At 55.6% G+C, this 26,906-nt stretch overlaps 1 protein-coding gene across 1 annotated transcript in view; it reads right to left on the bottom strand.

Moving 5' to 3' along the window:
- Positions 1 to 5,519: 5,519 nt before the first annotated feature.
- Positions 5,520 to 26,906, bottom strand: part of WFS1 (wolframin ER transmembrane glycoprotein) — a 36,985-nt gene continuing 15,598 nt past the window's right edge. Inside the window, 6 exon segments of the mRNA XM_001092811.5 lie at positions 5,520 to 8,132; positions 16,525 to 16,673; positions 20,101 to 20,181; positions 20,695 to 20,865; positions 23,284 to 23,428; positions 25,245 to 25,327. Of these exon segments, the coding sequence (XP_001092811.3) occupies positions 6,321 to 8,132; positions 16,525 to 16,673; positions 20,101 to 20,181; positions 20,695 to 20,865; positions 23,284 to 23,428; positions 25,245 to 25,327 (2,441 nt within the window). The 3' untranslated portion in view covers positions 5,520 to 6,320.

A 26,906-nucleotide genomic window follows, 5' to 3' on the forward strand; every position in this document is an offset into this window, starting at 1 on the left:
GTGCCAGTCTGCTGTCTGATCCTGTGACTTCGAATGCCTTAATCGTCTGGGAATGCAGCCCCGTAGGTTTCAGCCTCATTTTACCCTATTCAAGATGGAGTTGCTCTGGTTCACACGCCTCTGACAGTCTGCCCTATGTGTCCTGATGGGTGGGGTGGAGAGTGTGAGAAGGGTTCAGGGACTGGCAGAACCTGAGCTGGGCTGGCAGGAGAGGGAGCAAAGCAAAGGCTTCCTGGGTGGAACATGCTCTGCTCTGTCTCCATTCTGGAGCAGGATTTGCTGATGACAGTCCCTGCACTTCCTCAGGTCCCCGCTTACCTAGCTGCCCACTGGAAGGGAGCATGTCTTGGCTGCGCCCAGCACAGGATCCTTGAGAACTGGAGAATGAATGGATGATGGACTAAATCCATAAATTCATGAATGATTGAATAAATGATTGAAGGAATGAATGGCTCCATGAATGAATGATTGTGTAAATGATGGTGTGATGGATACTTTATTTCTCAACAAATCGTAGCCACCCTGAAAAGCAGATCTTTATAATCCTGATCTCACAGAGGAGCCAACTGAAGTCAGAAAAGTTAGGAGGCATGCCCAAGGCCCATCCTACAGGTAGTGACAAGAGTGACCACTGATTGAGACCTACTGCGTGCCGGGCCTTGTGTTGCACACTTTGCACTCTATTTCATTCTACATAAACCTGTGAGGCATGTCCTATGATTGCTCCTGTTCTAGAGGTAAGGAACTTGAGTTTCAGAAAGGTTAGGGAACCTGCCCAGGGCCACACAGTAAAGGCAGAGGCCAGGCTGGAACCCAGGTCTCTGAAACCTATGTGGTCATAGGTTCCGGAGCTGGGGTCTGGTCCCATTCTGTCTTGACCCCAGCGCGCCTCTGTTCTTCCCGCACTGATATCGCGAGGCAAAGGGTGGTGAACTCCATGCAGCCTGCAGAATCTAGGGGAAGTCGTAAGGTTTCTGTTGGTACCTGTATTAGGGTTCTCCGGAGGGACAGAACAAATAGGATCTATGTGTCTGTGAAAGGGGGTTTATCAGGGAGAACTAGCTCACATGATCACAAAGGAAAGTGTCATGACAGGCGGTCTGCAAGCTGGGGAAGAAGGAAGCCAGTAGTGGCTCAGCATGAGTCCAAAAGCCTCAAAAGTAGGGAAGCCGACAGTGCAGCCTTCGGTCTTTGGCTGAAAGCCCCAGAGCCCCCGGCAAACCACTGGTGTAAGTCCCAGAGTTCAAAGGCCGAAGAATGTGGAGTCTGATGTCTCCAAGGGCAGGAGGAGCAGAAGGAAGCATCCAGCATGGGAGGAAGATGAAGCTGGAAGACTCAGCAAGCCAGCTTCCCCCACCTTCCTCCTGCTCAGTTGGAGCCGCGCTGGCAGCCGGTTGGATGGTGTCCACCCACATGGAGGGTAGGTCTTCCTCTCCCAGTCCACTGACTCAAATGTCAGTCTCCTCTGGCAACACCCCCATGGACACACCCAGAAACAACGCTTCACTAGCTATCTGGGCATCCCTCAATCCAATCCAGTTGACACCTCATGGTAACCATCACAGTACCCATCGGGATTCATTGTTCATATGCTACAAAAAGTTCCTGCGTAATAACTTCCGCCACTTTTTGCTGAAAGAAATCCAAACAGCCTCGAAGAGGGGACAGCCTCCTTGACTTAACTAAACACAAAGCCCTCCCAGGTTTGGAAATACCTGGAGACACTGGTCGGTGTTCTGCAGGGAGCAGTCGGCTGCCCCACCCAGCTCTGGGCCCCAGCTCCCTCCTGTCATGGGGCTGACGTCCTCGGGGCTCTTCCAGCTCCAGCAGAAACGGGGAGTGGGGTACCGGGTCCCCTCACTGCCTGGCTTGCCGGGCCAGGCTCTCGGCTCTCAGCCCGTTGTACACTTAGTCTCAGCTGGGGCTTCCCACAACGCAGCACCCAAGTTCTTTCCATCTTTGGGGGTGGGATTCAGCACAGGACCCCACTGTCCTAAAGAGACAGGTTATTCTGTGACTAACATAGGAAGAAAATGGTCTTTCTGGCCAACAGCAGAAAAAAGCACATCATGTAGTCAGAGGAAAGCTAGAAACAGTGAGGTTAGCTGATTGATCACTTCTGGAAAGAAAGAAAAGGGAACCGAAGTCTTTTCTGTTTCTTGTTTGTTTGTTTGTTTTATTTTCCCCAGGCTACTTTCCAAAGTCACCGCAGAAGTTCAACCCTTTAGGAGCAACTTTAACAATGGTTTGCCAGCCTCCAAGGTGCGGTTTCCTAACAACTGGGAAGCTTTTAGAGCTCCAGGTAATTGATCAAGTTATGAGTGAGTCAAGAAACAGCAAAGTCCTTTTTAGAAAAACAACAAAGCCCCTTTATCTTTACCTGGGTGCTCTTAGAATTATGCGTGGGGCCCACACAGTCAGATGACATCATGAGCCTCAGAGAGAGACAGACTAGCTGCAAAAGGCAGCAACATTCAGGGACAACAGGCAAGGAGCAGGAACCCAAGGGTTTTCCAGGAGACACCTCAGAGAGGGACTCAGGAGCCATGCAGAGGGGCAGGGGCGTGGGAATCTGGGACTCTAGAGCCCTGTCAGTGGCCCAGTCTGACGCCTCACTCCAGCTGTGTCTCACTGGAGGCTGCAGGCGAGAACCATCTCCTCACCTTTTCCAGCGTGAGAGACACCCACATTCCTTGACTCATGGTCCCTTCCTCTATCTTGAAGCCTTCCAATCTCTCACCCTGACCTTCTAGCCTCCCTCTTACAAGGACACTTGAGATTACATTGGGCCCTCCTGGATAGGAAAGTCCAGAATCATCTCCCCGGTATCAAGATCTTTAACTGAATCCCATCCGCAATGTCCCTCTTGCCATACGAGGGAACACACGAACAGGATTTGGGGATTAGCCACCCGGACATCTTTGGGGGCTGCAATTCTAGTGCCCACAGTCTTCAGGATGGAACTGTCTATTTTGCAACAGCTGCCAGGATGAGAAAATGCATGGTATGTGTCCAGCATATAGTGGTTGCTCCATTAATGTTGGTGAAACTGGGCAGAGCATCACGGCGCTCACGGTAGATGACTAGCACTTTTCTCTACCTGCCATTGTGCTATATTCACTGATTGGTGTGTGGTCCATCTCCCCACAAACATCCCTCCCAGCGGGGCAGGGGCTCTTCTCTGTGCATTGCTGCATCCCCTGTGCCAGGAAGAGTGAAGCACACAGCAGGGGCTCAATATTTTGGGTGAATGAGCGTTCATTTTATTTGTCACGAAGAGGAAGCACCATTTATCGGATAGGGGCCTGGCCGTCAAAGCATACTTTCCCCGGGCTGCTGGATGAGATGCACTGGGCCACGTGGCTGTTTAATAGCCCCGACACCCCATCCTGCTGACTGGGAGCTGGGGTGGTTACAGGACTCTGTCCTCAGGTGGCAGACTCAAGAGAGACAGGTCCTGCTTTGTGGGAATCTGCAGAAATGTGGGTTTTTGTCACCTCACTTGGAAGTGCGCTTGCATGATGTAGGATTCAAAAAAAAAAGGAAAAGAGCATTTGAATAATCGAACTTTGAATGCCTGGTCTTTAAGAGCATGTCCAAAGGAGGCAGAGTGGTCTTTCTGATGGCTTCGCCGCCCGAGAATGGACAGTGAAGGCCCCTGAAAGAACGCCCCGGGAGCTGGGCTTCCAGAGGGCTTGGAAACTCTGGCGCCAAACCCTCTCCTGGCACTTGGGATGGCACCACCCAGTTGGGTCTTTCTTGACTCATTCTCTCAAATGCTACTACCTCATGGAAGCCAAGTGAGACTCTGCCCCCGGTCCCTCCCTGGTTGTCCCACAGCTCCGTGGGGTGAAGGCCCAGCCCAGAGCAGGTGGCCGGGACGGGGTGTTAAATAACTGCTGTTTCTGCAGACGGCAGGTTCTTTCCTGGGTGGTGGGTGCGGGGGGGGGGGAAGAGCCTTTCCTTAAACCCCAGGACGAATGTGGAGACTGCAGTGAGCCCAGATAGCACCACTACACTCCAGCCTGGGTGACAAAGGGACCCTATTTCAAACAAACAAACAAAAATGGTGTTGCTAAGTTTTGAAAACCACTGACCTAGCCCAGAACTTTCCATTTTACAGATCGGGACACTGAGGCCTGGGGACAGGTGCTAAATGGTGCCTGGTGGCATAGGGCTTTGTGGCAGAATGAGTGAAACTCCGGACCATGCCCAATCTGGACTCTGCCCAGAAGACAGCACCACTCCTCCTCCAAGCTGTGCCTCTGCTGGTTGGTTAGAAACTAATCAGGGGTGCTGAGTGGCAGCGTGGTGGCCCAGGGGAAAGGGACAGGGGGGGATCTGTCCTTCCTGCTGTTCTATGTGCCATGTGCTACTGTGCTATGGCCTCCACTCTGAACCTCGGTGTCCTCTTCTGTAGATGGGGGATGTTAGAGCATCTTCCTCATCCAGGTGTTGTGAGGAGATGCTGTGTTGTCATCTTTGTCCACTCGGAACGCATCATGCGGCTTCCCTCCTCTGCACAGTCAGTGGGGATCCTGGGGGCAGAGTCACAGGGCGAGGGTCCTCCATGGCCTCACAAATCCGCAGGATGGGGAGAGGAAGTGGGACTGAACTCCAACCTCATCTCACTGCCTGGGAAAGAAACCCAGGGGCGAGCCCGTGGCTCGGAGGGATGACACCTCCTGCCTCTCGTGTGGTTTCACGCAGCACCCCCAGGCAGGACAAGCCAGGATGGGAGGACAGTGCGGGGGTGTAGCTGCCACCACCCAGTGCCGTCCGAGGAAAATGGAGCAACGACATCCTGCACGGCAACACCAGGTGGCCAAGCCAGAGCGTGTGACCACTCGACATTCCCCATCCACAGCAAAGAGGCGAGGCCTGCTGCCCAGCAGAGAGCAGCCCAGCCTACGGGGGACAGGAGCAGGTATAGGCCACATCCTCAACCTCAGGGAAGACACCAAAGACCCAAGGGGCTGGGACAGACAGGCCGCCCAAGAGGGGTGAGGCTTGCTGAGGGACCTCCAGCTGCTCGGGCACCCCCGAATGACTACGTTCTGCTTATAATTCCATGGGGTCATCACTGCAGATGAGGGAACACAGGAGGCGGTTTCACAACATACTCCGGCATGGGCGGCAGCCCCCGCACCGTGAATCACCCTATAGGCTCCGCTTCATGGGTAACTGGAATTCGAGGATAATTCGGAAAGTGACTATGCACTTTCCGCTCAGTAAGATCTGAGAGGATGGCTGGGCTGACACTCCATGGTCACCTTCAGCACAGGTGTCTCTGCACAGGCAGCCCACGCCCAGGCCACCCCACAGTTACAGCAGATGCCCCAGCTGGAGGTGAAGCCAGGGTCTGGCTTTGGCAGGAAGCTGTCAACTGTGAAACGTCAACATTGCTCTTCTGTAACTCAGACCGCGCTTGCATTTCATTCGACAGGAGTGCGGGCTCTGCTGATTCTCACGCATGTACAAGAAATACTTCTTTTCAGTAAAGAAAGGAAGGAAAGCACTGCACGTTCCACCAGAGGTTTTTATTTCAGCCACTCAGGACCCCGGCTTTCTGCTCTACAGCACTGAACATGGTCAGCCTCTTCCGAGCACTGACAGGACCCCTCCCCCCGCCCCCCACCACAGGGTTCTCTGTTTCCCAAGTCCCGATGGATTCAGGCAAGACCCTCACAAACTCACCCACTACCTGCTGGACAGGAGGGTCATGAGGCAGCCTGTAGTGCTGTGCTCAGTGTGACACACTGCCAGTGCGCCACCTCTCCCAGCCTCTGCTGGGGCTGGGCCTTGAGCACATGATAGGCGCCAGCTGCTGCGCACATCCCCCAGGAAAGGGGAACGGCTGCTAAGGGTTAGCAATGACCAAAGAAATAAGAAACGCTATTGTGGAGTTTACACAGATGCTTATTTGGTTCTTTAAACAACAAATCCAACACAAAAGTAAATAAGGGGCAACAGGGCGCTTGAAGGTGGGTGAGGAGAGGGAATCTCATCTGTAAAGTGCTTTTCGAGACACAGGAACCTCCTAGTCTAGCCTGGCACACCCACGTCACTCAGAAAGGTCGGGCTCGGGATGGAGATGGCATGCAATTCCCAACACACTGGGCATTCACAGTGGACAGAGCTACACAGCGGCCACCCCTTTGTCGGGGTCCACGCAGTCTACACATGGACGCGAGGTCTCTGTAGTCAAGGTCTGCACACGTGGGCACACATGGCACTGGAGCACGCCTGTCGGGCTGGGGCCACACTGGGGAAGGGCCTCACGGCAGCATGCACTGGAAGCTCCTCGTGGCGGACCATCCTCAGGCCGCCGACAGGAACGGGAAGAAGAAGAAGTCGAAGGCGAACTTCACGGCGCCATGCACGGTGCTGCGCCAGTCGTGCTCGATCTTCACATGCCGCCTGGCGGGCGAGAGCTGGGCCATGCAGTTGAGGCAGCTGATGGCCTTGAGCTCGAAGACAGGCCACTTGCTGCCCAGGCGGCCCTCCAGGATGGTGCTGAACTCGATGACGCTGCCCTGGCGCAGGCTGAGCAGCACGCTCTTGAACTCGCTGCTGGCCCGCAGCACGATGTCCTTGGTGACGTCGTCCTCCTCGCGGCCGCGCGAGCTGTTGGCGCCGCTGCTGAATGGCATGCCCACGGTGATCTCGAACTTGTAGCGGTCGAACTTCTTGATGTGGCAGGGGTGCTTGGCCAGCAGCTTAAGGCGACAGAGCTCCTCCTCGGCCGTGGAGGTGTTGCCAGGGCTGCAGGCAGGGTAGGCCTCGCCGTAGAGGCAGCGCATCCAGTCGCCGATGAAGAACGGGAGCATGTTGATGGCCGACTCAGCGCTGTTGTCGATGTCGGTCACGCGGACGTACTTGAAGCGGCCGGTCCACGTGACCCTGTGGCCCTCCAGGTGGCTGCAGAGGATCTGGGTGCGTGCCATGTTGGTCTCCTTCCAGGCACGTGGCCCACACAGTGCCCCATACTGCTGCCAGGTCAGTGTGGAGTTGTAGACCTTCATGCCCTCTGAGCGGTACACATAGAACCAGCAGAACAGCACGATGGCCGTGAGCCACACCAGGATGAGCTTGACCATGGAGCTCCGCGTCAGGGACTTCACCATCCCCACCACGGAGAAGCTGGCCTTGGTCCACCAGCGCAGCAGCAGGGGCACGCTGCAGACCGCCATGGTGACTGCGATCTTGGTGAGCTCCAGAGACATGAACCACCGGGCGAACTGCAGCACGCCCACCAGGGCCAGGCCGGCCACCAGGATGGGGAGGGCAAAGAGGAAGAGGAAGTAGCCGATGGAGGCACGGAGCAGCCCCAGGCCGGTGGACTCCAGCAGGATGACCACCGAGAGCTCGCACCACATGAAGCACACCAGGTAGGGCACCAGGTAGCAGTAGGTGCCCTTGAAATTCCTCAGCTGCGCCATGCGGAAGAAGAGGTAGAGCAGGTAGACGTAGAGCAGGCAGGGGACGCTGACGTTGAGGACGACCAGGTGGCCGACAGGCACAGTGATGAAGGTCTGGCCAAGGACCTTCAGGTAGGGCCAATTCAGGGGCATGGAGGGCAGCAGCGACAGCAGGCCGGCGGTGACCTCGGTGGCCAGGGCCCTGCGCGTGTAGGGCTCTGCGTGGGTGCTCAGGCTCAGGTAGCTGGTCACAGTAAAGAAGCCGGCGATGACAGCCAGCTCCGAGCAGGGGATGCAGTCCTTGCTGGCGATGGGAAAGGAGAAGATGACGAAGACAACAGAGAGCAGGAAGTGGGCGTAGGGCTCCAGGTGGTTCCAGCCGAAGTTGACCTCGGCCTGCTCCACGTCCAGGTTGGGCTCGAAGCGCAGCAGCAGGTCAGTGAGGGTGCGGAAGTTCTCCCAGGCCTTGCTGTCCTGGAACACCTTGAGGGTGCAGATCACCATGGAGATGAAGGACAGGTAGAAGATGACCAGCGGGATGAAGAAGGCGAAGAAGTCGATGGTGAGGTTGCTGATAATGAAGAAGAAGATGAGGGCGTTGATGTGGTGCGTGGGGATGATGGTGGACAGCCAGTGCATGCCCGCCCTGGAGGCCATGTCGATCAGGTACTCCTTGATCTCCATGATGGCGTGCAGGGGATACTTGACCACCTAGGGGAAAGACGGTATGTGGGAACCAGGCTAGGACAGGACCCCCACCGCTCCCATCTCATGCCTCCCTCTGACCACCCTGCCTCTGGGCAAAAGGAACATGCACTCCTGCGTTTTCCCGTTGCCGGCCCCATCCTAGTGGTCCTCCCTCCATCCTTTTCCAGGTGGCCCTCCCCACGCTTGCGGTCCCTGTGGGCCCTCCCTCTTCTGGGCCTGGAGCCCTTCTCTGTCCCGTGCCTGGCTCCCCACCTTCTGCCACCGTGACTAGACGCATGTGCTTCTCTCCCTGCAAGACCTCCAGCAGCCACGGGCTCCCCAATTCCCTCCCCTCAGGGTCACCCACATGAAGAGATGATGGAGCCCTAAGATGCCTGTCTGGGAGCTGGTTTTGTGACCCAGCTCTGCACTGCAGCAAGGATGTCACCTCCCTGAGCCTCCATGAAGGGAAACGGCAATCCTCATGAGGCTGGGCTCTAGGAGGGGAAGCCGCAGGCAGTCCTGGGAGGGGCGGCAGAGCAAGCGTCAGGAAAAGGGAGTTCAATGCAGACACAGGCAGAGGGACCAGCACCACTCTCCCAGCAAAGACACCATTCAACGGCACGGGGCGGCTGGATGAGCTGCCCTCCCTGTGGCAGAAGACACTGAGAAACAGCTGCCAGGCCACCTGCCGCCCCTACACACACGCATACATTCACACACACACACACAACCCACCCCTACACACACGCATACATTCACACACACACACACAACCCACCCCTACACACACGCATACATTCACACACACACACACAACCCACCCCTACACACACGCATACATTCACACACACACACACACAACCCACCCCTACACACACGCATAGATACACACACACACACACAACCCACCCCTACACACACGCATACATTCACACACACACACACAACCCACCCCTACACACACGCATACATTCACACACACACACACAACCCACCCCTACACACACGCATACATTCACACACACACACACAACCCACCCCTACACACACGCATACATTCACACACACACACAACCCACCCCTACACACACGCATACATTCACACACACACACACACAACCCACCCCTACACACACGCATAGATCCACACACACACACAAAACCCACCCCTACACACACGCATACATTCACACACACACACACAACCCACCCCTACACACACGCATACATTCACACACACACACAACCCACCCCTACACACACGCATACATTCACACACACACACACAACCCACCCCTACACACACACATACATTCACACACACACACACAACCCACCCCTACACACGCACATACATTCACACACACACACAACCCACCTCTACACACACATACATTCACACACACACACACACGCAACCCACCCCTACACATATTCACACACACGCAACCCACCCCTACACACACGCATACATTCACACACACACACGCAACCCACCCCTACACACACACGCAACCCACCCCTACACACACACATACATTCAGACACACACACGCAACCCACCCCTACACACACACATCCACACACACACGCAACCCACCCCTACACACACGCATACATTCACACACACACACACATATATTCACACACACACACACCCAACCCACCCCTACACACACGCATACATTCACACACACACGCAACCCACCCCTACACACACGCATACATTCACACACACACGCAACCCACCCCTACACACACGCATACATTCACACACACACGCAACCCACCCCTACACACACGCATTCACACACACACACGCAACCCACCCCTACACACACGCATTCACACACACACACGCAACCCATCCCTACACACACACATACATTCACACACACACACGCAACCCACCCCTACACACACACATTCACACACACACAACCCACTCCTACACACGCATTCACACACACACACAACCCACCCCTACACACGCACATTCACACACACACACGCAACCCACCCCTACACACACACATTCACAGACAACCCACCCATACACACACGCATTCACACACACACACACAACCCACCCCTACACACGCACATTCACACACACACACATTCACACACACACACGCAACCCACCCCTACACACGCACATTCACACACACACACAACCCACCCCTACACACACGCATACATTCACACACACACACAACCCACCCCTACACACACATATTCACACACACACACACAACCCACCCCTACACACACACATTCACACACACACAACCCACCCCTACACACACGCATTCACACACACACACGCAACCCACCCCTACACACACGCATTCACACGCACACACGCAACCCACCCCTACACACACGCATTCACACACACACAACCCACCCCTACACACGCACATTCACACACACACACAACCCACCCCCTACACACACGCATACATTCACACACACACAACCCACCCGTACACACATTCACACACACACACAACCCACCCCTACACACACGCATTCACACACACACAACCCACCCCTACACACGCACATTCACACACACGCAACCCACCCCTACACACACGCATTCACACACACACAACCCACCCCTACACACGCACATTCACACACACACACACAACCCATCCCTACACACATGCATACATTCACACACACACACAACCCACCCCTACACACACGCATACATTCACACACACAACCCACCCCTACACACACGCATACATTCACACACACACATGCAACCCACACCTACACACGCATTCACACACACACACACAACCCACCCCTACACACATGCACACATTCACACACACACACGCAACTCACCCCTACACACACGCATACATTCACACACAAACCCACCCCTACACACACGCACACATTCACACACACACGCAACTCACCCCTACACACACATACATTCACACACACACACACGCAACCCACCCCTACACACACACATACATTCACACACAAACCCACCCCTACACACACACATACATTCACACACAACCCACCCCTACACACACACATTCACACACACACACAACCCACCCCTACACACACACATACATTCACACACAACCCACCCCTACACACACATTCACACACACAACCCACCCCTACACACACACATTCACACACAAACCCACCCCTACACACGCACATTCACACACACAACCCACCCCTACACACACACATTCACACACACACACAACCCACCCCTACACACACACATACATTCACACACAACCCACCCCTACACACACATTCACACACACAACCCACCCCTACACACACACATTCACACACAAACCCACCCCTACACACGCACATTCACACACACAACCCACCCCTACACACACACATTCACACACACATGCAACCCACCCCTACACATGCACATTCACACACACACAACCCACCCCTACACACACATGCACACACAAACCCACCCCTACACGCACATTCACACACACAAACTCACCCCTACACACGCACATTCACACACACACAACCCACCCCTACACATGCATTCACACACACATACAACCCACCCCTACACACACGTGCATACTCACACACACAACCCACCCCTACACACGCATGCACACACACACACACAAAACCCACCCCTACACATGCACATTCACACACACATGCAACCCACCCCTACACACACACATACATTCACACAACCCACCCCTACACAATTCACACACACACAACCCACCCCTACAAATGCACATTCACACATGCACATTCACACACACAACCACCCCTACATACGCACACATTCACACACGCATTCACACAACCCACCCCTATACACATGCACACATTCTCACACACTCATGCGACCCACCCCTACACACAACATGCATTCACACAGGTGCACACCCACCCCTACACTGTGCACACACATGTACACACCCAGTCCTACACGTGCATCCTCACACATGCACACCCACCCCTACACACGTGCACATATGCACACCTACCCTACACGTGTGCACCTATACATACACACCAGCGCATGCCCCCCATGGTGCTTATAATAGGCACACAATCCCATACAGCCACGGCCAAAGGCTGCCCTCCCCCCACCTGTGGGTCCTGCTTCCCTGCTCTGCACACAGCGCTGAGGTCAGAAGCAGCTCTTGGCCTTCACCACAGCCAAAAGGAGCAGAGGGCTGAGGAAGGCATGCTGGGAGCAGCATCAGGATGGGGTGAAGCAGTGCTGCCACCCAGGGCCGGCCCCCATGCCTGCCTGGCCTGTGCAGAACTCAGAGGCCCTGAGCCCTGCCAGAACACGGGGCAGCCAGGCAGAGGGACTGGAGGGGATGTGGGAGAAAGTGGCCATGGTGCCAGTGCTTATGCAGCATGGTGTGGCATACAAAGCAGGGTCTGGGCAACTTCAGAAGTGCCAGTAGCCTGGACCAACACCAGGAAGTGGACGCCTAGGGGGTGGCCCCACATGGGGGTACGGAAGCCTGGCTGCGTGTCCAGAGTCTACTGAGGCGCTACGTGACACAGCCAGGCTGGAGCACCGACAGACAAGAAGTCGCAGCTGCACCCTATGAGCTCAGGGCCTCGGGGAAGCACCAGCCCCCACAAATCCCCTGGGGCAGGCTTTCTCCACCCGGCCCACCAGAGGGCCAAGGAGGCATCCCAGGTGAATGGCAACTGGGTGACAACACCAGAATGTGGCCCTCACCTGCCAAGAGCCTTGGCTGTCAGCTCTGGAGGACCAGAACACCTGGAAGCAACCGGAAGACTGAGTCTTCCACAGATGAGAGGGACAGGCTCATGGAGGAAATGGAAGTAAAATGAGTGTTTGCATGCACATCTACACACACAGACTGAGCCTTCCACGGATGACAGGGACAGGCTCACAGAGGAAACGGAAGTGTTTAGGAGTGTGTGCATGCACAACTACACACACAGACTTGAGTCTTCCACAGATTTGAGGAGAGGGGCAGGCTCATGGAGGAAACAGAAGTGTTCAGGAGTGTGTGCATGCACGTCTACACGTATGGGGTAATATCTCTGCTGCTTCGTATATATTTGTGACAGTCCACTTAATCTCTGTTTTATAACAAGCAAATAAATGATTAAAGCAGCCAATAGCTCCTCCAGGTCTCTCTGGGGTCAACAACCTTCTCCACGAGCAGAGAGGTGCTCACACTGCCAGGAGATGGCCAGGGGTGACTAGGGAAGACCAGGCACTACAGGGTTTGAGGGCATTTCCAATGCTTGCCAGAGAGCCAGAGGGCATTTATGAAAACCAACCTACTCCAGGGTTTGTCTGGGGCGAGCCCCTGGAGTATGACGCCAGGCCAGCCGGCTAAAATCAACAGCTAGAAATGAGTCAACATGTGCGTCAGCCGGCAGGCTGCTCAGTTAATCCCTGTGTGGGGGCCTTGCTAACAGCAGGACAACTAAAGGTGGCCTGGCCCGCCACTGCTCACCACCACTGTCTCACGCACGACCGCCATGGTAGCAAGGGGGTGGCCTTGGTAAAAATTAATCTGAAATCCCGTCTTACTCAAAGTCATGCACATTCTTTTGCCTAGAGGAACACATACAGCCACCTGGTTGAGAGGGCCTTTAAAAGACAAGGAAGATTCTAGAACATTATGTCGGATGGCATCTTGCCTCTGCTCAGACAGTGTGGAGGGGCTGGCCATCCACCTGAACTCAATGACCAGGGAACGATTCTCTTTTTAAAGCCCCAATTTCTGCTCCCTGCAGTGTCCACTCAAGACCCTCCTCCGACATGGGATTAAAAAGTTCAGTCTCCTTTTCTGCAGAGAAGGTTCAAACAAATGCAACTCCTGAGATGGAAAAAGAATGAAATTTTAAAAATGAGTGAGGAGTCTGCTTCTATGAATAGAACGCTGCAGAGCTCTCGGTCTGGGCCCGCGGTGATCAGCCCTTCTGCTGCCACGAGAAACCTGCATCACCACACAGGTGGCCGAGCGGACCCATGAAGAACGCGGGCTGCGGGAGGGAGCCAAGACGAGATTCTGCTCAAACCTGTGGGCAAAAATGTTCCCGTGTCGGATTTTCCAATTATGTAATGTTAAAAATGTTCGGATTTTCAGATATGATGAAGTTTGTTTTCAGAGGATTTTATCTACGATGACAGCTTGCACCTCCAGGCTCCAGAAGAGAACTGTGTGGAGTCTGGAACATTCTTTGTGGGAGTAAGCCTGGCTCACAAAGAGGCATCTGCCATTTTCACTTTGGGTGAAGACCTCCCTGTTCTGCAAACTGCTACTAAAAGCTGGGACAGCTCTCAGCCGGGGGAGATGCTTGTGACGATTCATTACCTCCCTCACAAGAGACTTCTAAGAAGACAAGCCGCAAAGGAACCAAAGTGCTCTGACAGCTTCAAAAACCGAAGCGAATCGGAGCCTTGTTTATTTCTTGTCAGAATAGTTTAAATCTCTCCCTTCTAAAAAGGACTTTCAGGCTGGCTGGACACAGGGTCTCACGCCTGAATCCCAGAAGTTTGGGAGGTCAAAGTGGGAGGCTCACTTGGCCCAGGAGTCTGAGACCAGCGTAGGCAACAATAGTGAGACCCCATCGCTACAAAATTGTTTCAAACAATCGGCTGGGTGTGGTGGCCCATGCCTGTCATCCAGCTGTTTGGGAGGCTGAGGTGGGAGGGTAACTAGAGTCTGGCACGTTGAGGCTGCAGTGAGCTGTGACCCTGCCACTGCACTTCAGCCTGGGCAACAGAACAAGACCCTGTCATTAAGTAACAGAAAAAAATAGGACTTTCAGGTGCTACACAATATTGGACTCACCATCCATAAATAGGTGACATAATACACCCAAACAGGATGCATATGCGAGGAGGCATTACTATAATAGTACTTACACCAGACGGCATAAACTGGGACACCTGGGCCATGGCTGCCTGGCCCAAGGGTCTTCTCCAAGTTGCCCTTTCACCTGTGACCCTCACTGGCATTTCGGGAGTGTCTTTGCCAAAACCATGCCAGAACCCCAGCTTCCTCATCTCCCATTAGTAAGGCGACGATGGCACCCAATCTCTGAATATGCCCGCCTAGGGCCAGCTCTGAGCAGACCGTCAGTCAAAACCATGTGCTCGCTTGGTTCAAGCTCTTGGCCATCCCGGCCCACGTCTCAGAACTTCGGCAGACCGGTCAGTGTCATACCCTGGACATACAAGTGGGAGGAGCAGAGCCTTCCACCTGCAACCCTAGAGGACTCGCAGCTCTGGGCACTCGGTGGGGCTCACACTCAGACTCATCTGGCTCCGAGTCCCCGGAGCAGGGCTGTTGTGCCTGCTGCTCTCTGGGCTGAAGCCGCTCCTGCAGCACCTGGGTTCCTGCTCTTCCCCCGCCGAGGGTGGGCTTACTCTGACCCTCTCCCTGGCTCCAGGATGGTGACCTTTCAGCCTACTGCCTGCCTGACAGCTGGTGGCCCAACATCTCCTGGTCCTGGCCCTGACTCATGCACCCATCTGAGCACAATGATGGCAGTTCCTTCAGGTTCTCAGTCGGTTCAGAAGACAGAACCCCAGGGTGTGTGCATGATGCTGCCCGCAGGCACTGTGACAACCATCTGCTGGGGCTCCTTGTGCTGGCCTCAGTGGGGATCCTGTGTCATGAGGCCAAGCTTCTGGAAATCCTGGTACTCTCTGCAGAGTGAGACAGGCACACATCTAATTGAACCATGCGAGCTGAACCGTGGGCAACTCTGTGAGAGGCCATAGGGCCACATGGCCAAGAAAACAAGCTGTCAGGCCCACATTGCTGGGCTTCCCCACTTTCCTCCTGCTGCCCAAGCTGCTCGTGTCCTCCAGGTGTGCCCAATGTCACCCTGCACAAGTGCCACCCACCACGCTCCCACATTGGCCTCACTCCCTGAGCCATTGCAGGTCCAGGGGCAGTGGGCACCTCTGCAGGTCCTCCCTGGCCTGATGGACATGGGCACTTTGTTTTGGGGGAAGGCATCTCAAGGCACTGGCCTCCACTCTGGACATACACGGAGAAATTTGCTAAGTGACGAAGTCTAGATGAAAGTCGGCCTCAGCCTGCCCCACCGCCCCCTACGCTCTGCACAGAAGGACCTGAGGCCCCGTGCTGGCCATCCCAGCACTCCTGCCCAGCACCGCCCCTGGTTTCCGAGCCTGACAGCTCAGGAAAGAAAGGCCTCCCTCCCGAGGACACATCCTTATGAGGACAGATGATGTCCCGAGGTACCAGCGGCGCGGTTCTGGGACACTCTGTGATAGACGAGAACCTCCTCACCTGCGGCTTCCTGGAAGGTGCCCTGCCTAAGGTGTGCGAGTCCTTGGGAGGCAGGCTCTGGCCTCACTGGGGTCTCGGTCACTCACCTTCAGGCGCAGCGGCAGGTCCTCAGGGCTCTTCCCCGCCAGCTCGTCATCATCTTCGTCGTCCTGCAGGAACAGGCTGCTGGGGATGACGCCCTTGGCGTACTTCTTAGTGATCTCCACAAAGTCATCCAGTGCGATGTAGTTCTTGGCTGAAGCATGAGAGAAAACAGCATGGGGGCCCCACACTGCAGCCCCACTGCCGCCCTATCACAGAGCAGTGGGCTGGGGATGGTGGCGTGGGGCCAAGCTAAGAAAGGAGCTGAGTGGGTTCAGGTGGAGGAAACCCTTCCCCGGGCGGCCTGAGGGGTGAGGACCAGGCTGGGTGAGGAGGAAGGGGGCAGGTTTGCCGAGTGCCAGCCTCAACTCCTGGCCCCCGGCCCCTGGGTGTGCTGTCCCCACCCCAAGTGTCCCTCTCTGCCTAGCTCCTCATGCCTGGAGGCCACTTACCCACACCTTTCACCCAGTTCACCTACCAAGCCTCACAACCTGCATCTCCAGCGCATGCTGACTCCCTCCTCTACCTCCAGCCAGCGTGTGGCTTCTCACAGCACAGGTGACAAGCCGCCCTGTAGGCCAGCACCCTGCCAACCGCTCCATCCAACACGATCTGCGCCCCCAACCCCTCCGTTCAACATGATCTACCCAGGGCCTACTGTGCACCTGCTAACCGCTCCATCCAACACGATCTGCACCCCCAACCCCTCCGTTCAACATGATCTACCCAGGGCCTACTGTGCACCTGCTAACCGCTCCATCCAACAGGATCTGCCCACACCTACTATGTGCCTGCTAACACCTCCATCCAACACGCGCCCTGCCATGGGCCGACTTACCCCTCCATCCAACATGTTCCACCAAGAGCCTGTTACGTACCCACTGACCCCTCTACCCAACGTGATCCACCGAGAGCTACGCGCCCACTGACCCCTCTACCCAACGTGATCCACCGAGAGCTACGCGCCCACTGACCCCTCTACCCAACGTGATCCACCGAGAGCTACGCGCCCACTGACCCCTCTACCCAACGTGATCCACCGAGAGCTACGCGCCCACTGACCCCTCTACCCAACGTGATCCACCGAGAGCTACGCGCCCACTGACCCCTCTACCCAACGTGATCCACCGAGAGCTACGCGCCCACTGACCCCTCCATCCAACATGATTCCTAAGGAGGGAATGAGGCCCCTGAAGGACCCCAGCTACCGTGGGTGAGATGGTGTCCAGGAGGGCCTCCATGGGAAGGATGAGAAAGGAAGGACCATGCTGGGGCAGGGCAGAGGGAGACAAGCCAGGGTGCTGCAGAAACCCTAGGGAGGAGACAGGCTGCATCCAAGATGGCAGCCGTGATAGTGGGCGCTGACAGACCTCCTAATGGATCAGCTGTGTGTGCAGGAGGAGAGGAGTCGGGGCAGCACCCAGATGTAGCAGCAGCAAAGAGAGATGAGGCAGCTTGGGGGGCCCACACAGGTGGCAGGTGGCACAGGCCTCAGAAGCTCACTGTAGACACCCGAGCTGTGAGCTGACCATGGGACAGCCAGGTACAGGAGATGTGGAAGGAGCATGGGCAGGAGGCAACCCGGGCAGGCTGGGGGCTTTCGGGTTGAGGATGGCGTCTGACACACAAGAGTGGTCACCAAGGCCACCCACACATTTCCCTACCAGGGCACAGTCCCTACGGGAAGACCCTGGTCCCCACAAGGAAGGCCCTGTCCTCATAGGATGAATACCTCAGGCAGGATGTCCTGTCCTGAGAGACAGAACATGAGTCTAGGGACCCCAAGAAGGAGTGGCCAGGGTGGCAGCAAGGGCCCCGGGCCTGGCCGGGCAGAGGCTCTAAGGAGAAGAGCAGTCATTTTTGCCCACGCTGCCGACGGACCAAGTCAGACAAGACAAGAAGTGGCTGAGCAAGGAGGTCACTGATGGCCTGGACGAGCCGCTTCGGTGGAATAATGTGGGAGAGGCCTGAGAGCACGGGAGGGGGGACGAGACACGGGGACGACAGACGCCTCTTTCTGGGAGTTCTGTTGGAAAAGCGGGCAGAGAAACAGGTGATGCCTGATGGGAACGTTCTGATGGAGGGGAAACAATGGGGGTGCTGGGGTCCTGTCCCTGAGGGCCTGGCGGACGGGCCCCCAGGCTGGCAGTGCTGACTCCTAACTCACCCCCAGCAACAGAGACTGGGCCCAGCAGCGGGTGTGCCCGGCTCACCACAAACCCCTGTAGTGAGGGGGGGTCTAGCCTCTGCCTGCAGTGCCACGCAGGATGGAGACCCAGGCTGGGCTGCTCCTGCCCAGAGGTGCCTCCCTTCAGGACAGCAGGCACCACGCCACCTCAGTGGCAGGACGCTGTCACAGCCTCTCTGGTCCTTGGGTTTCCGAGTCACAGATTTCTTCCCATTTCCATGTGAGGCGTTTCTTTGTCTCCCCCAAATGGAGCAGGAAACCCGCAGCCCCAGCACCCATGCCCGCCCACGCAGAGGCAAGGGCTGTGACCACACCCTCTGGACAGTTTCTCACTGGCCCAGCAGGAAGGTGGGATGTGTGCTCCCACCTGTACTCTGCCCTACACGCCACAGAGGCTCCTAGGACAGGCGACGTCCTTCAGTCCCCTCGTCTGATCATCTCGCTGTTCAGAAGGGAAACTGAGACCCAGAAAGAAAAATGAGACCTGCCCATGTCACAAGAAGAGTCTGTGGCAGACCTGGGTCTTGGCCCAGGCCCCCACTGATACTGAGCCCCCGAGCCCCCCGCCTGTCTATCTTCTTCAGGACAGGAGCTCCTGGTGCCTCAGACTGCCGAGTCTACCCCACGTGGATGGAAGACAGTGAGGCTGGCCAGCTGCACCTGGAGGATGTGAAGTCTCTTCTCATTCTTTGACCACAAACATCCCAAAGGCACCCCCAGCTCAGTGTGCCCCAGAGCTCTATCCCCCCGCCTAGGCTCTGCCCGCTCTGTTCCCTGCCTACCTACAAAGGACCTATGCTGGGGCAGAGCCCCTTCCACACCCTGCTGGGTCTCCTGGGCCTTTGCTCATGCTGTTCCCTCTGCCCCGAGCCCCTCCCCTAACGCCCTCCTCATCCTTCCCCACTCAGGACTCCCCCGCGGGTCCCCACCCCCGGTATTTCCCTGTCCAGGAGGGACTGGCACATCATGGTTTCTGTCCTGTGTCTGCCTTCCCTCCAGTGCGTGCACTCCAGGTGGGCAGTGTCCACTCCCAGCATCCAGAACACTGACCCCCAAATGGACCGCCTGAGATCCTAGCAGGGCCAGGATGGGGTCACACAGGAAGGAGAGGTCACCCTGCAGACACGGGCCGGGAGGCATGGGTGAGACGGGGCAGGCCAGGATGGGGTCACGCAGGAAGGAGAGGTTGTCCTGCAGGCGTGGGCCGGGAGGCATGGGTGAGACGGGGCAGGCCAGGGAGAGGTCCCACAGGAAGGAGAGGTCACCCTGCAGACACGGGCCAGGAGGCATGGGTGAGACGGGGCAGGCCAGGATGGGGTCACGCAGGAAGGAGAGGTCGTCCTGCAGACACGGGCCAGGAGGCATGGGTGAGACGGGGCAGGGCTGCACTCACACTCGCTGCTGACCAGGCGCTCCAGCATCCGCCTCTGCTTCTACAGGGACTTGGGCACAGGGCCTGGCTGCACCCCTCCATCTGCAGGGGACAGGGTGGATTAAGAGTCAGACAGGCTGACCATCCCCTCGTGCCCTGCAGCCCACCAGAAACTGACGCACTGTTCCCAGGGCACACCAATTCCAGGGGCGTCCTACGTTCTGGAGATCACAGGGCCCCAGGGCAGGCAGTGCAGGGGCCACCACACCTCTGCACCTCCAGCTGCCAGGGTGGACTCCACACCCTGTAGTGTGCTCCCACTTGGTGAGGGACATGGTCCGTCCATTGGTAGACGTGGTCACAGAGCACTGGGCAGAATACCCTCTGGTTTGTTCAATGAATGAGCACTGGAGCCAGGGCAGATGCTGGCAAAATGCCACCCACACACCTCCCCACTAGGGCATGGTCTCTACAGGAAGGTTCTGGTCCCCTGGTCCCCACAAGGAAGGCCCCTGTCCTCACAGGGAAGGTCCCGGCTCCCGTGGGAAGACCCAGCCCCTGAGGGAAGGTCCTGGCCCCTGCGGGAAGGCTGGCGCCCAGGGTGAATCCTCGCACCGTGCTCGTTGACCTGGCCGACATTCTCCAGCAGCTCCGCCACAGCCACCTGCTTCTTCTTCTTGGGGTTGAGCTTCCAGTACATGACCAGGGCTGCCTTGCGCACGGCCCTCTCCAGGTCGGTCTCGGAGGAGAGTTGCCTCACTTCCCGTTCATTCTCGGATGTGATGCCTGAGGGACAGGATGTGGTCAAGGCCTTGTGTGCCCTGCCTAGAGCTTTCAGTGCCACTCTGACTCCGCCAACTCTGCCTGGAAGGCTGTCGAGGGAGACTCATACAAAGTGTCAGGACCTGGTTACCAGGGAAGGATGGATGGACACCTGGCCCAGGAGGACGTCGCACCATGCCCCTGCCACGTCCACTCTCCAGCTGGAAGGCCAGGCTGGTCCTGCAGCAGACAGCCCCAAGCGCACCCTATGTGGTGGCAGGAAGGAGGCAGCCTCTTCCTGTTCCTCCTGTTCCCGTTTCACCCTCCCAGAAGGTGCTGCTATCCCCCCCTCAGAGGTGCAGACACCGAGGCACAGGCCTGTGTTCTGGCTCACCCCAGGTCACACATTCAGAAAGAGGCAGAGCTGTGTTGAACCCACGGTGGTCTCACTGCAGTCACAAACCTGGGCGCACTGGCAGGACCACCCCTGTGTCCACAGAGCTTTCCTCTGTCTCACACTCGGCACAGAGTTTCCTCTGTCTCACACACAGCTCAGCCCTTTCTAAGGAAGGCTTGGACAGCAGGCAGAGGGAGAGCAGGTTTTACTGCTGGTCTGCGGCTACCCTCCTCCCTTTACCCTCAACAGCCTGGGACGCCCACACAACCCAGTAGAGGGCAGGAGGACTCGCATGGAGATCCTTTTGAACATTTCCCAAATTTTCCACGTGACCATGTATTTCTTTTCAAATCAGAAAGCACAACTGCACATCAGAAGGTGTGTGCAGCTGGGGGAAACACAGGGGGCCAACCAGCCTCCTCCCTTGCACGCTCTGCTCCAGCAGCCTCTGGGGTATCCCTGGCTCCTGCCAATGAGCCGTGTGGGCCGCCTGAGCCCCCTCCAGATCATTCCACCTGCTCTGGAATCAGGAGGCCAGACTGGTGAGAAATTCTGGCTAACAATGCCATTGTTAGTTTTTTCAAAACCGTCAGTTTGGTTTTCAAAGAAAGACTCTGTATAGTAAATGTAACTCTTAAAATATTATGATACAAGCTGGCTGCAGTGGCTCACGCCTGTAATCCCATCACTTTGGGAGGCCAAGGCGGGTGGATCACCTGAGGTCAGGAGTGTGTAACCAGCCTGGCCAACATGATGAAACCCTGTCTCTGCTAAAAGTAAAAAAATTAGCTGGGGTGGTAATCTCAGCTACTCAAAAGGCTGAGGCAGGAGAATTGCTTGAACCACAGAGATGGAAGTTACAGTGAGCCAAGATCACGCCACTGCACTCCAGCCTGGGTGACAGAGTGAGACTCCACCTCAAAAAATAAACAAAAAACAGAAGACAATACACCAAAATATGGGAGCTGCTTCTGGGCTTCAAGGTTATGAGTAATTTGTATCTTTATGTGTTCTACATATTCCAAGTTTTCTATGATAAGCATAAAATACTTATACAAAGGTATCATTACAAAAAACACCTTTGTGACACCCACTTTCATCTTTCCCTGAGACATGGAACCTTCAGGAAGCACACTGCCCCACGGCACCAGGGACAGCCACTTCCCTTGCGCAGGACAACGTCCTAACTGAGCACCCGTGGCCTGAGCTGCATCCCTTTCCTCCCCTGCCTCTCTGTTTGAAAGAGATTATCTTTGAGCGGTCAGCCTGCCTCCTCCCAAAGTGAGCACACCTGCCCAGGTCTGCGTGGGCCCACAGCCCCTCAGCTGGTCCGCCCAGACCGGATGGACGTCAGCTCAGGGGCATGGGCCGCTCTGACTGCAGGTCACATCACAGTGTCCAGCTTTGCCTCAGGGAAACTGCCTCTCAGCTGAACCCAGGATCGATGTCTCCGTTTGGATCAGAACCCAGCAGGGAAGCAGGATGTATAGTTACCACTTGGAGACACCAACACAAGCCAAAGAGAATGAAAATGGCTTGGTCTGTTAAATATCCCATGTTAGGTCCAGAAACAGTGTCTAAAATGACAAGGCCACCAGCAAAACAGAAACTGAAATTTCCCAACAGCATCACCGGCATTAGGTTTGGTAAGATTTTAGTTGTTCAGTTAGCAAGCAGCATTACAAACTGCTCAACCCTCCAGAGGCTGTTCTTTTTTTTATTTTTTTTGAGATGGAGTCTCGCTCTGTCGCCCAGGCTGGAGTGCAGTGGCTGGATCTCAGCTCACTGCAAGCTCCGCCTCCCAGGTTTACGCCATTCTCCTGCCTCAGCCTCCCGAGTAGCTGGGACTGCAGGTGCCCGCCACCGCGCCTGGCTAGTTTTTTGTTATTTTTTAGTGGAGACAGGGTTTCACCACGTTAGCCAGGATGGTCTTGATCTCCTGACCTCGTGATCCGCCCGTCTCAGCCTCCCAAAGTGCTGGGATTACAGGCTTGAGCCACCGCGCCCAGCCTCCAGAGGCTGTTCTAAGCCTCAGGCAGACCCACCCTTTCTGTCCGCCAAGCACCGGCGAAGCAGCTTCACAGCCTCCCGCCGGCCCTGCTTTGCGGCGAGGACCAGCCAGTCCACAGCAGTGCAGCTGTTGAGTTCTTCATCCTTGTCGCCGGCCAACTGCAGGTAGTGCTTCCCCACCTGCAAGACAGATGCCAGTCAGCCTCCAGCTTCTCAGACCCTCTCCCACCCCATGCTCCCAGCCAGCCCACCTCCTTTCACCCACTTCCCTTTGTCACCCAGGCCAGGAAGGAAGGAGCGGAAATGGGGTTACACCAGGCATGTCCACTAGGCTAGGCCCTACTGAGCCTCCGGCCACTCGCTCCTCCTCAAAACAAGGTGAGGAAGGTGTGGCCACCCCATCCACACAGTGAAGGAGTCATCACGGGCTCTGACTGGTACAGGCTCTCTTCCTTGAGTTGCTCCTGCCTGCCAAGGCTTACCATCAGTGCATGGAAATCAGAACCATGACTGGGTCCTTTATACCTCTCAAAACAGGGGACCACAGAAAGCCAGGGCTGGAGAGAGGCCAGCTAGCCAGGGGTTGGCACTGGCCCCCTGCCTGCTTTTGCAAATAAAGTTTTTTTGAAATACAACCATAACCACTCATTTGCATGTTGTCCATGCTGCTTTTATGTGCTCCACAGCAAAGCTGAGCAACACGAGAAATTGTGCGGAGTCCAGAATATTCACTATCTGGCCCTTTGCAAAAAAAAAAAAAAAAAAATCCCTGCTAAAATGGTTCAATCTTCTCATTCTACAGATGGAAAAAGTGAGGCCCAGGGCACAGAGAGCCCATAAAAGGGCTCACTACGCTCCCCCAGCCTCCAAATGCCTGGGCAAATGGATGTCGGAGGAACTTTTAAATACAATATGGCTGTGAGGTCAGGAAATAATTTTTTTTTTTTTAAGATGGAATCTCACTGTGTTGCCCAGGCTGGAGTGCAGTGGTGCGATCTCGGCTCACTGCAACCTCCACCTCCTGGGTTCAAGTGATTTTCCTGTCTCAGCCTCCTGAGTAGCTGGGAGTACAGGTATGCACCACCATGTCTGGCTAATTTTTGTATTTGTAGTAGAGACACGGTTTCACCATGTTGGCCAGGCTGGTCACGAACTCCTGACCTCAGGTGATCCACCTGCCTCGGCCTCCCAAAGTGCTGGGATTACAGGCGTGAGCTGCCACGCCCGGCCAGAAATTCTTCATTTATAGTTTTGCATCGAAGCTTTTCTCCTCCTTAGGGAGAAGAGGGGGCAGGAAACTGCTCAGGATAACTGTGGTCACCTGCTTGAGTCCTGTGCAAGGGGAGAGAGTGAGGTGGGAAGAACTTGCCTCCACAGAGGACACAGGACCCCCGGCTACCTCCTGTCTCAGCCTGCTGCTGGCTTCTCCCCTTACCGTAATTCAAAATTCAAAATTCAAAATCATTGTATTTCTGTCTGTCTACTTGGGTTTTTTGGGTCTACTTCCACTAACCTTTCACCCATGAAGACAGGGCCACATCACGTCCCCAGCACTGGCACAAAGCCCAGCCCGTGGCTGATGCTGAGTTAACGGTCACTGCTCTGAGGGCCCTGTGCACACAGCTAAAAGCCAGGTGAAAGGCCAGTCAGGGAGACAAGAGTGTGCAGCATACACAGTGTATGTTGGGGGGTGGCACAGAGCAGGCAGCTGCAAGAAGCCAGGAGGTCATCCTGGAGGAGGTGATGCCCAAGATGAGGTGTGAGCTGGACAAAAGGGGGAAGAGCGCTGCTCCCCAGAGGGGTGCCAGGAGGAACACTGGCACAGTGAACATGGGCACCCCACCAACATGGGGCTCAAGCGGGGTAGGGTGCATCATGCTGGCTCCTGACCCCAGTCTCAGGCACCAACACTTCTCTGTGGGCTGTGGAGCTCGTGGCCAGGCCCGTTGTGCTGGGGGCAGCGTCCTGAAGTCCCCGCCGGCACTGCAGTCCTCACCTCAGTCTGTGCCTTGGGGTCCCCGGCCTTGGCCCTCTCCAGGATTTCTTCAAAGGGGATTTCCACGTCTCCTTTTGTAGGCCCTTTAACACAGAAGAAACAAACACACATGTCACAAAGCCAACTTTGTCGCTTGTCAGAAGGACGGAGGGGACGGCAGGAGGCTCTTCAGATCTGCTGCTGCTCATCACCTTCAAATCCAGGCCAGGAGTACAGAGAGACACAGACACAGAGAGGGAAGATGCCCAGAGAGTCACCGTTTGCCTTCCGATCACAAGCAGCCCCGAGCAAGGTGAGCAAACTCTACGCGGGTGGGGTGGTTCAACAGCAATTCGAAGTTCTTGGGGTGGGAGGCACGGGAAGCAGGGGAGCACAGAGCCAAGTCCCACCATCATGCCCCTCGGCTTAGGCCTGCTCTAGCTGGGGCTCTAGAAAGATCCAAGGACTCAAGTTTGACAGCCCATGACCTAAGGAATACAAAGAACCTGCATCCAAAGCCCAGCACCCCAACAGATCAAGTTCATGTTTTCCATGATCGTACCAACATAAAACATATTTTTTTGGAGATTATAATCAGTGTATATACATCTTGATATTACCTTTTCCTTCTGAAGAGTGAACGCCTTAGCCTGTTCGAGCTGTTATAACAAAAATATTAATACCATAGACCAACCCTGGTGGCTTACAAACATCAGAAACGTACTCCTTTCAATTCTGGAGACTGGGAAGTCCAAGATCATAGTGTTGCAGACTCCGTGTCTACTGAAGGCCTGTGTTTTGGTTCCGGTCTTCTGGCTGCGTCCTCACAGGGTGGAAGGGGCAAGGGGGCTCTCTGAGGTTTCTTTTATAGCAGCACTAATTCCACCGTAAAGCCATTGCTCACGATTCATCACCTCCTAACACCATCGGACTGGGGGAGAGGATCTCAGCACATGAATCTGGGAGAGACACAAACTTTCAGTCCACAGCAGTGGATTGTCCTCTGGTTTCCCACGATGCGCTGCAGTCAGTTCACCGTTTGGGTGGCTCCTAGATCTGTCAAGGAGACATAGTCAGGTTACTGGGCCTCTCCGCTCCTCTCCATCAGGTCCGTAGGTTGCTTCCGATAACCTCTTGTTTTCTCCAGTGGTGCCATGAACCGTTTCTTTTCTTTTGGGAAGTCATTTTCCTAGCACAGGTTCTCCAGTTGAATTGTTAGACCAAGGGTCCAAACATCAACTACAGTTCGTGCTGTATGTTACTTCCTAAGAAGTTATCTGAACGTATAAAAGCATCACGCAGTCTTACCCATTTCACCCAAGTGTGCTGACAGTGGGACAGGCTGCATGGTTCCCAGTAACACCACACCGAGGACCAGCCTTTCTGGTCCAATTCTCCCAGGGCCTTCCCAGAACCATCCCATGCCAGGCTCTGAACCGGCTCTGCAGCACCAAATGCTGCCTGGCCACTGCCTTCAGAGGACCCAGGTGTACAGGAGACAGGACTCCAGTGGGAGACAGCATGGGACGTGGCCAGGTGCAAAGGCAGAAAGGAGGGGTCACACCCAGTTTGCAGAGGGCAGAGGGAGGCTGGGACAACTCAAATTTGTAGGCGGCAGGTGAGGCCCTCACAGGTGAAGTTGTGTGGGTGAGACACACATTTGCAGAAGGGAAGAATTAGATG

Source organism: Macaca mulatta, chromosome 5 (assembly GCF_049350105.2).
Source record: "Macaca mulatta isolate MMU2019108-1 chromosome 5, T2T-MMU8v2.0, whole genome shotgun sequence".
NCBI classification, from domain to species: Eukaryota; Metazoa; Chordata; class Mammalia; order Primates; family Cercopithecidae; genus Macaca; species Macaca mulatta.